The 10,674-nt window shown below is 29.4% G+C and overlaps 2 protein-coding genes and 1 long non-coding RNA gene across 3 annotated transcripts; all 3 read left to right on the forward strand.

Moving 5' to 3' along the window:
- The first annotated feature begins 587 nt into the window (after nucleotides 1–587).
- On the forward strand, nucleotides 588–3,448 carry LOC101268886 (25S rRNA (uridine(2634)-N(3))-methyltransferase). The gene is made up of 3 exons (XM_019215013.3): nucleotides 588–843; nucleotides 968–1,166; nucleotides 2,264–3,448. The coding sequence occupies exons 1-3, from the start codon at nucleotides 648–650 to the stop codon at nucleotides 3,207–3,209; spliced, it is 1,341 nt and encodes a 446-aa protein (XP_019070558.1). The 5' UTR covers nucleotides 588–647; the 3' UTR covers nucleotides 3,210–3,448.
- Nucleotides 3,449–5,645: 2,197 nt separating this feature from the next.
- LOC138337569 (heavy metal-associated isoprenylated plant protein 16-like) lies at nucleotides 5,646–6,347 on the forward strand. Its single transcript, XM_069287495.1, has 3 exons — nucleotides 5,646–5,651; nucleotides 5,769–5,847; nucleotides 6,091–6,347. The coding sequence occupies exons 1-3, from the start codon at nucleotides 5,646–5,648 to the stop codon at nucleotides 6,345–6,347; spliced, it is 342 nt and encodes a 113-aa protein (XP_069143596.1).
- A 1,945-nt stretch (nucleotides 6,348–8,292) lies between these two features.
- On the forward strand, nucleotides 8,293–10,048 carry LOC109120744 (uncharacterized). The gene is made up of 3 exons (XR_011210933.1): nucleotides 8,293–8,388; nucleotides 8,494–8,572; nucleotides 9,509–10,048. It is a non-coding gene; the product is annotated as an uncharacterized lncRNA (long non-coding RNA).
- Nucleotides 10,049–10,674: the final 626 nt, after the last annotated feature.

Genomic DNA, 10,674 nt, shown 5'->3' on the forward strand with positions numbered 1-10,674 from the left:
AAATAAATGAAGAAAGGGAAAAAAAATTAAAAATGGGGGTGACATTGAAATTATAAAAAGAAAATCCATATAACTCTTCAATATTTTATATGACTAAAAGAAATCAAAGTTAATACCACATGCTCCTTTTAGTTTGAAGGCTTTAGCCTAAAATATTTCACGATAAATCTTTAAAATTAGATTTTAAAATAAAAAGAAAAAAAATAATATCATATGCATTTTAAATTTAAGACTTCTAACACGAAATGATTCAACCATAACCTTATACAATTTGAATAAGAAAAATAACACTACAAATTTTTTTATTTTTCAAACTTTATACCTGTAAAAATAAAATTTATAGTGATCCAGAAAAATCAATTTAATATCTTAATTCCATAAATCACATCAAATAATTGAAAATTTACTATTTATTTTCCTTACAAGAGAAGCTAAAAAAGTATTGGTTCGTACACAAAATAACCTATGATTCCCATTTTACCCCTAGAAGCTACAGGAAGCAACACAGATATAACCCGTTAAATCCTGATGTCAAACTCGTAATTCCATTCAACTTTAGCCCTTCTTTCACAAATTCAAATTTTCTTTTTATTTTTTGGCCTGCATAAACAGAGTAGAATAAAGTAGAAAAAGAAACTGCACTAGCTATGGCGGAAGTAGAAGAAAACCCAAAAGTGATCAATGAAGAAGATGAATATAAAGAAGAAGAGAAAATTATTCAACATTACTCTTCATTTCATCGGATACTCTTAGTGGGTGATGGAGATTTCTCTTTTTCTCTCTGTTTAGCTCAGTTTTTTGGTTCTGCATCGAATATTGTTGCTTCGTCTTTACAATTATATGGTAACTTTTTTTTGCTCTATTTCTTATCTGGGTTGTGTTTATTTTGCTTAATCTATGATGGGGTTTTCGCAAAATATGAAATTTTGGAGTTAACTTTTTTTCCCTTTTTTGTTGTTGTGTGCAGATGAAGTGATCAAAATGTACAAGAATGGGCAATCGAACTTGGAAAAGCTGAAATCTTTGGGAGGAACTGTGTTGCATGGTGTGGATGCAACTGAAATACAGCTTCATACTGATCTCAGTAACCAGAAATTTGATAGGATTATCTATAATTTTCCTCATGCAGGGTTTTATGGCAGTGAAGATCGTGATCATGTAATACAGTAAGGTTTCCTCTTTTTTGTTGTGTTGTTTATTTCTGCTTGTATTGTTTATGTAGTGCCATCACGCAAATGGGGTTTATGTGTATAGTTTTTGTGTGAGGGTCTATCGGAAACAACTATGTAACTTCTCAAGGTGGGGTAAGGCTTGTGTATACACTACTCTGTTCAGACCCCAGTTGTGGGATTGCATTGGGTTTGTTGTTGCTGTAGGGTTCATGTATATACATAAAAAGAAATTAATAAACCTTGTATATATGGTGTGATATAACAAAAAGGATGTTTAACATGGCGAATGAGGTTCGTATGTACCTCTTACATGCCTCTTGTTTTGCATCCTTGATGCATGTAACATTTTTCCGTGGGATTGTTGAAAAGAAATATACATTTTCAAGTTATTTTTGTGTTAGGGGAAGGTAGCATGTATAAGAGTAGAAGGTGGAGTTTGTAGCCTAGTGATCAATAAAGTGGATGAAAAATGTGGGAGACCATGATTCAAACTCTTGAAGAGAAAAAAGGCTTAGGTATTTTCTTCTTATTTCCCAAGTGTTGGTGGTTAGAATCACCTAATCACACGGTAAAATAGTCGAGTTGCATTGACATCACCCTTAAAGAAAATGAGTAGAAGGTGGAGGGATAGGGTTGTATTTAGGTTTTAAATTAGTGCCTCTACTCTGCACCCATACCAAATATACAGTTTTGACAGTTTTGTAACAAACAATGAGTGTGGTGTACCATTGTGGATGAGGACAGGAATAGATGGAGTAGGATGTTTAGGATATCTATAGTGAAGATTCACGGCAATGAGTTAGAGCTTGTAGAGGACTTGTACCCTTAAAAGACAAAGTTGTTTTCTTCATCCAAGCAAGCGAATATTGTAAAGTGCTTTCATCAACAAAGAAGCCAAACACTCTTGTTAGTTGGGACATACCATTCTTTTTTGGCTCATTCAGGCCAATTTTTATCACACTGGGAAGGGAATAAATTCTGGATGCTGTGGAAGTATTGGCTTTTATCATCTAGGCTAGTTTCTTAATTGCCTTTTTTGCACTGGATTTTGCATTTCTCAATGTATTGTGTGCCTTTTTGTCTTTGAGCAGAATGCACAAGAATCTTGTGGGAAGTTTTTTTGGGAGTGCCAAGAAAATGTTGCGAGTTGATGGTCAAATTCATGTAACACATAAAATTGCTCCTCCATATGACCGTTGGGATCTTGTTGGACTTGGATGGAGAAACTCCTTGATTTGTATCGAATGTGCTGATTTCAAGATTGAAAATTACCCGGGTTACAACAATAAAAGAGGAGCTGGTTCAAAATGTGATGAGCCTTTTCATTTGGGTGAGTGCAATACCTTCAAGTTTATATTCAACCCATCTCTGAAGAATGTGCCAAGAACAAAACACAAGAAACGCTTTTTACATGCGCCATCTCAGAATCTTCAAAATGCCCCCAACTCCATAAGTCCTCCGTTTTACTCCTTCCAGCAGCCACTAAGTTGGACTGACAGTAGAAATTCTCCAACTTGTGTCATCAATTGCATGCACCGTTTTCCAAGTTATGCATATCAGAACTTTCAAAAAGTTCCCAACTCTCCGATTTACTCCTTCCAACATCAACAAAGTTGGATTGACAGTAGAAATTCTCCAACTTGTGTCATCAATGGCATTAACAGTTCTCCAAATTATGCATATCAGAACTTCCAAAAAGTTCCCAACTCCATAAGTCCTCCTATTTACTCCTTCCGTCCATCTTATGTGAATGACGTGAATGATTTTCCAAGTCATGTTGGTTTACCTGCAAGGCATGACTCCAGAAGTGAACTTTTCAGGATCTTTAAAAAGTATTTCACTTATATTCAAGAAACATTTGGAAGAGTGGACACTAATGTTGAAGATTCAGTTTGTCGAGCTCTACATCATGGTGCTGTGATGTTCAGGGATGAGACCGGGAGGCCCCCTGGAGATTACTTGGAAACTTTGGAAGAGCTTCATTGTTGGTGCCGGTCAAGAATTCTGAATTTACAACAGAGATTCATCGAAGGCTGATTGAGCAACGTGGTATTGGAAATTACCTATAAATTATGTGAATAACTAGATATGCTTATGCATGAGCAACATGGTATTGAAAATTACCTATAAATTATGTGAATAACTAGATATGCTTATGCCAGTATTTGTTGTTAATTAACTACTCCTTACATGGGAGTGCCAAAACAAATGTCTCTCTTAAGTATGCTGAAAGACCTTAATCATAAATAAATAATTTGAAGAGCTTGTTTGATAAAGGTTGAATTATGCCCAACAAAGTTTGAAATGCTCTTGAAATTTGATATTTTACTATATATGCTTGATACTTAGTTACTACTTTTAGTATTGTGTTCTAATACATTCTAATTATGTTCAGTACTACCTGTGTGTTGTCGAGGGTTTATCGGAAACAACCTCTCTATCTTCTCGAAGGTAAGGGGTAAGATATGCGTACATTCTTATTGTTTTTGTATTACTTGTTGCGTATTGCTAAGAAAGCTCAAGTGGCGAAGGGTCTATGTGCTTTAACCAAGATCTGAGTTATACTTAAACAAACACAATATGTTTGATATGCTGCTTATGTGTTGATTGATTCTTCTTTGTTTAAGGTAGTGTCCCTGAGGGGTTTGGTTGAATGATAAAAACGCAACTAAGTGATGTTTGAGTTAGATGTACGGTACGAGTTTAATAGATAGGTGAGTTCATTATTCATCGAGTTACTAATTTTTGCCAACTGACCTTCTGATAGGTGCTGTGGGGGTAAGGGAAACAACAATTAACGTGAATTGTCATTTATGAAACTTAGTTTTCTAATTCTCACCTTCTCCCAATTTTAATCAAACTTATTTTTTCAGAAAAAATATTTTAACTTGAAAACTATTTTCAAATAAATTATTTTTACCAATACCAAACACACCCATAAAGCCATAATTATAATTTAAGAGTTACATTAGTTGATATAGGAACCCAAGTTGTTTGGGATGTTGGGACCATCCTAGTACATAAACCTAGTATTAATTTTTAAAAACAAGTACAGTATATAATAAATAATAGAACAAGTGGATATTATTATATATAATATATAATATATCAAAGTTGAAAGTTTCTATAACTATTATTTTTCTGTATATGGTTTATGGAAATATTACTATTGGTTTATATATCATTAGATAAGACAACAACTAATGAAGTTTCATATCTTTACTCTAAAAAACGATTTACCTCCTTAATTTAATTTATTAATAATCATATTCCTCCTTTAATTATGATATTCGAAGATCAAAGATTAGTAAATGATCGAATATTGTTTAGTTTTTCTAATCAACATTACCAATTATTTTATTCTTTTAATAAATTAGTACTCGTTGGTTCCCTTGCTTTGATTATCGTATTATTTGTTGTTTGTATTATTTTTTTCTCTATTATTTTCATTACGATTTCTCCACTACTGTATTTTTGAAAAACAACATCTCTCCCTTATGTCGTGGCCGAGAAGAGATTCAATACGATGTACGATATCTTCGTGTATCTCTCCATCTTCTTAAATAATGAACTCACAGGATACTTGAAATATTCTTTTTTGGACAGAACTTATACATCAATTTTCAATATTTTCAACTTTACGTTATAAGTTATTATTAAATTTACACTTTAAATATTCTATTTTAATCCCGCTTTGTTTACCAATAAGAACTTTATCCCAAGAAATAAATACATCTAGTATTTTGGATCTTTCACTTATTTTGGTTAGCCTACATGTTATCACAAGCCAACAAAGCCTTTTTAGATAGTTCAGTTCTAAGAATCTTCCACTAATAGTCTTAATCACATAAATGATCTTCTTAGGCAGCACAAAGATTCCAAACCACATAGTTTGAATAAAAATAAAACAATAAACTCTCAAGAATTGCGGATTTAGAATTTTTTCATTAAAAGAATTCAGAATATGAAAAATTTAAATTTCGAAGGGGATTTATCATTTATTAAATAAAAATAAAATAATTTTAATCATATATAAATAATATAACTTTTTACAAAAAAGGGTTCAGATAAGTTTTTCGAACCCTACCTAATTCCGCCGCGGACTCTAATTACTAATTTGACCTTTTCTTTTCTCAATATTTTATATCATAATTGTCTCTAGTGGCAGCAAATTAACAACTCAATTAAGAAAACTTAGGAATTGATTTAGTTTTTTTATTTGCATTGTAGTCTGTGGAATTAAAATTTCTATGGCTTCTAATAATTGTTAGTGGTATTTTAAAAAAAAAAAATTATCCTTTGATGCAATAAAATAAAATAGTAAGTAGTACTATACCATATAATATATGTTATTTGTATGGCAAATATAATCACCTATATATAGAGAGAGACTTATATGCAGGCTACATATTTATAAAAATCGTTTATAATCACCTTTTGAGAACCACAAATTAGCTTAATTTCATAACTAATATGAAGGTAATTATCAATTCCCTAATTACAACTTCTCTCGATTTGTCTTTTATATCCCCTTAATTTCTTTTGTATCTATTTTAATATTTTTTTCTAATTAATTATTAATATTTATATCTATAGAAAAAGATTGTGATCGATATAACTCTCAACTCTGATAATCGTTTATCAAAGGCTATGCAAATTGCTGTAAAATGTGCAGGTATTTATACCAAATTTTTCCTTTTCGAAAAAAAAATAATTTTTATCGTATCAAATCTGTATTTTATGAGAAATTGATATGAGGCATTGGTTCACCTTTAAATGTGTAAGAATGTAACATATATTCAATAAATCTTAAGTATATATATGCATGCACCTGATAAAGTTGATTTATAAATATATATTTTTATAATAGTGAACGTACTTTTTTAAAATTCTGAATTTGTGTTCGATGTATTTGTAGGGATACTATCGGTTAATTCAGATAAAGAAAAAGGGCATTTGGTGGTAATTGGAATCGGTGTCGATTTTTTTAAATTGATGAAATGTATAAAGAAAAAATTCAACTGTGCTCGTATTGTAAGCGTAGAAGAAGTCAAACTCGAAAAGAAACCTGACCCGAAACCACAACCAGTTTGCTATCCAAACCCATGTGTGCAACATTATCCAGTATGCCGACCCGTTTATGATTCCCCTACTCCAAATTGCACCACCATGTAAAAAAAAGAAACAATTTAAATTTATTGTATCGTATTATTAAACATGCTATTACGTAATAATTAATTTGGTGTGACAAAATTATTGTATTTCTCTTTTGTACTTTTTCCTTGCTTATGGAGTACGTATTTTTATATTTTATTGGTGACAACTGATAATTGTGGTGAATGATAGTGATAGTTAATTATAATAATGATAATTAAGGAATATACCATAGTGATTAATGACGTTGATTGTTTATACTAATTGATTACAATTATAGTAATGATTGTAAGTTGTAGTCAATAATAGTGAGGGTTGTTTGAGTTGATTGACGATATAATGATAGTTGTAGTCGAGGATAATGGTAATTCATCATGGTGAGAAGCAGAATGATTAAGATTTTAACTTAAGAGTGAATGGATTTAATGAATTACATCTGAATAACTGAAAGTTAGATCTCTATAATTAAGTGTAAGTAAATTAGATTTTCACCTCACAAACCATATACCAACAACCACAAATCCATAAAACGCACTACGTAATTTCACAGTAAACCTTACATAAAAATAGATAGGCTATTTTGAAAGCCTCTCAAATGGAATAAAAATTGTTAATTGTTTGTGCTCAAGTTCAAATCGCTAGATTAAAACTGATTAGTGCCGTTTGAAATCTTTTACAAATTTAAAGTGAAATTAACTTGACTTATCACTAAATCCCAAACTGAAATATAATTAATCATAGGGTATATCTCACCTAAAATATAAACTTATATTTAAATCAAAAGCTAATTTGTCGAATATCTAAATAATGTGTAACATTTTTTTGTTGGCCTGTGGCATCCATAAGACTGTTTTCTTTTTCTCTTTTTATTTTATCATATTTATTAAAATAGGAATAGACAAATACATATAAATTTTTTCCTTTTAATTCACTCCATATCCCAACTGTTGTTTTTCTAGATCTTCTACTTAGATTGAATATTTATATTTTATTTTTTTTTGCTTCCTATAATATTTTTATAAGTACAAAAAGTAGGAGTATTGTGATAAATGATTTGCAATAGATATTGTTCTAAAATTGAGTTTCAATGAAAAACTTTATCATCAAATAAACTTAATCATATCTTTTCTTTATTATCTATGCTCTAGATATTCAAACCTGGTCGTGTGGGGAGGTGATCAAGTGTTGAGTTCTCACATTGATGGAGGCTTTGATCATTTATCTCTCTATATGATTTGGGAAAATCACTACGTACGTGTTAAGCTAACTTTTAATTTTTATGAATTAAGCTAAATCTCCGTTTGAAATTTTACATTATATTAATTCTAATTGACCTCCTTGCACGCATGTATATATTTTACTACTCTAAAAAATTAATCAATTAGACTCTCGAAAAAGAAACATGATAACCGATTAGATATGAAGATGTAACACCCAACGTCACTACCATTCAATTCAATCGATACAAAAGACGTCATTACATTACGCAAGAACAAAAATCGTGCACGTAGGAGGTGAAAAACTATACGACATTATGTATATAAGTTTTAATTTAATAATTTCAGTTTGTTGGAATGTTGGGACCTACCATTATATATATATTAAAAAATAAAATTAACCTAGTATTTTATAGATATCAAGGACAATATATAATAATTGAACTAGATAATTATTCGATCAAAGTTGAAGTTACTATTTAAAATAAAATAAGATACTTCTCTATATATATATATGTATGTAAATATTATTGGCTATAAGTCATTAGGTGAGACGATGACTAAGTTTTATCCTCCAGCAAATTAATAATATGATTAGGAGTTGATTTAATTTTTTAAATTAGTACAAGTTTGAGGTAGTCATGTAATTATGGCTACAACAACTAATGATAATATATTTTTAAGTAATAAATAATTATAATTAGTAGTACGAAATAAGTATATAATAAATGAACACGGTATTTGTCTTTGTCAAAGAAAAATAATAATCATGACCTATATAAATGTCCTTTCATTATCATTTTGACTAACAGAATTAAGTTCCATTAATTCACAAGAACATGAAGGTAAGCAAGTCTTTTAAATTATTCTTAGTTTGATTAGTATTTTTTTTTATGTTCTTCATTTGATATAATTTTGTTCTAATTAATGATTAATTATGTGATATACAGAAAAAAATTGTGATTGATCTTCCTATCAACACTGATAAATGTAGATCTAAAGCTATGCAAATTGCTGTTGGAAGTCCAGGTATTTAATTAACTTCGAAAAATATTATTCATCAAAATGAAAGAAATTTACTTTCCTTTAGTACTTTTGAACATAATTAGTTAATTTTTTAGGAAAATGTATAAGTATTTCCTAAATTATAATTGAAATTTCAAAGACGCGTCTTAATTAAACTAAGATTCTATTATCACTGAATTTTTATTTTTATTTTTGTAATTTTGTGCACCTTTTGTTTTACGTGGAACACTCCGTAACTCCACGCAATTGAGGCGCGTGGGAGATATTTGGATATCACGTAAGCCAAAAAAATGCACAAAATTATGAAAAAAAAATAAGATCAAAAGGATAATACAACCTTATTTTAATTAAAATGTGTCTCTAAAATTTTGATCATAGTTCAGAGGAATATTTATACATTTTCCCTTTTTTTTATAATCATCTCGATTACTTTATGATCTTATGACACTTTTAGACATTATTATTGATATTCATAATATCATCTGATTTGTTAAAACCTTGTTATCAATCTTTAAGAAAATATATTTTTTTCTGATAAACATTTTTTTGAAGAAAAAAAAAAGTCATTTTCAGAAGCACATGCATATTCAAAAATGTGACTTTTACTGTGGCAAATACACTAACACACCTTTATATATAAGTACTCTAATATGTTTGCGCCCTTTTTTATTTTACGTGTCACACTCCATGACTCTACGCAATTAAGATGCGTGAGAGATATTTGGATATCACGTAAGTCAAAAAGATGCACAAAATTATAAAAAAAATAAGTTCAGATGGATAATACGACCTTATTTTAATTAAAGTGTATCTCTGAAATTTCAATCATAATCCAAAGGGATACTCGTGCATTCTCTCTCTCTCACACACACACACCAATGAATGTTTGTTTTCCCTGTAGATCATGGCCTTACCACTCGATCTTTGATGACCATGCAGGGGTGATATCAGTGAATATAGATAAGGAAAAAGGTCATTTGGTGGTAATAGGAATTGGTGTCGATTTCTTTAGGTTGATGCATTGCATAAGAAGGAAATTCAAGTGTTCTCGAATTGTGAGTGTTGAAGAAGTAAAACAAGAAGAAAAAAAGCCTGAACCCCCTAAACCTAAGGATCCTTGTACTTGTACTTGTACTTGTCCTTCAACATGTAATCCATGTGTACAATACTATCCAATATGTCAACCCGTTTATGACACTTACGATAATTCAAATTGCTCTATTATGTGATATATTGGGCATAGATCGAACTAGAGAGAAAGCTACGAATTTTATAATAAGATTTTAGTAATTATATTTATTTAAAAATTTAGTTTTTAGAATTAAAATTCTCTATCTTCAATATGTTGTTTTGGTCTGTTTATTAATTTTCTTTTTATTAATTCTTGATTTCATGATATGTAATGCACAATTTTCAATTGTATTTATATATAGAGAGAGATGTATAAATAATATGTTGGTAGATAATAATTAATGATAATATCATGAATCGATATTATGTAAATAGTTTTATCTATTTTATATTCTATCGCTCAAAAGTATATGAATTTATATGTTACCTTTAATGAATAGGTATTTGTAATTTGAATTGTATTAACTTTGTAAATTAAATTAATAATTGTGCAAAGTTTGATAAGGCTAACCAAAAAAAATTTATTAATTAATAAAGCTGTGTGATAATTAACTTTTTATTAGTTAGGCGATCAATCAAATAATATGGCACTGACTTATTTAGAAAGTTTGTGTTAGACTATTTTTATTTAATTAAATAAATTTTAATAATAATAATTACATACTCAATGAAAAAAATGAAAAATATTTTTAATTTGTTTTTCATTTTGTTTTAGTATCGATGTTAAAGCTCAATTGATTAAATTTGAATTTCACTCGAAAATTATAAAAGTATGTGAGCACACAAATTATTAATCGTCTCAGCGTTAGTTGACGAAAGAAGACTTCTTCTACAACATCTCATTGGTACATATATTCCACTAATTTTAGGCTAAAAAGTCAAAATATTCCTTTCTAAATAAAAAAATATATTTTTTAGTACAACTCAATCTAAAAAACTATTAAAATGTATTTAAATATACTTTCACATTTCAC

Source organism: Solanum lycopersicum, chromosome 7 (genome assembly GCF_036512215.1).
Source record: "Solanum lycopersicum chromosome 7, SLM_r2.1".
Lineage (NCBI taxonomy): Eukaryota > Viridiplantae > Streptophyta > Magnoliopsida > Solanales > Solanaceae > Solanum > Solanum lycopersicum.

Excerpts from the sequence above, each read along its gene's own strand:
- LOC138337569 (XM_069287495.1), top strand. Across the intron at positions 5,848-6,090 it reads AATTGCTGTAAAATGTGCAG|GGATACTATCGGTTAATTCA; the intron begins GTATTTATACCA and ends ATGTATTTGTAG.
- LOC101268886 (XM_019215013.3), top strand. The coding sequence starts at position 648 with ATGGCGGAAGTAGAAGAAAACCCAAAAGTGATCAATGAAGAAGATGAA. Across the intron at positions 844-967 it reads TTCGTCTTTACAATTATATG|ATGAAGTGATCAAAATGTAC; the intron begins GTAACTTTTTTT and ends TGTTGTGTGCAG. Across the intron at positions 1,167-2,263 it reads GATCGTGATCATGTAATACA|AATGCACAAGAATCTTGTGG; the intron begins GTAAGGTTTCCT and ends GTCTTTGAGCAG.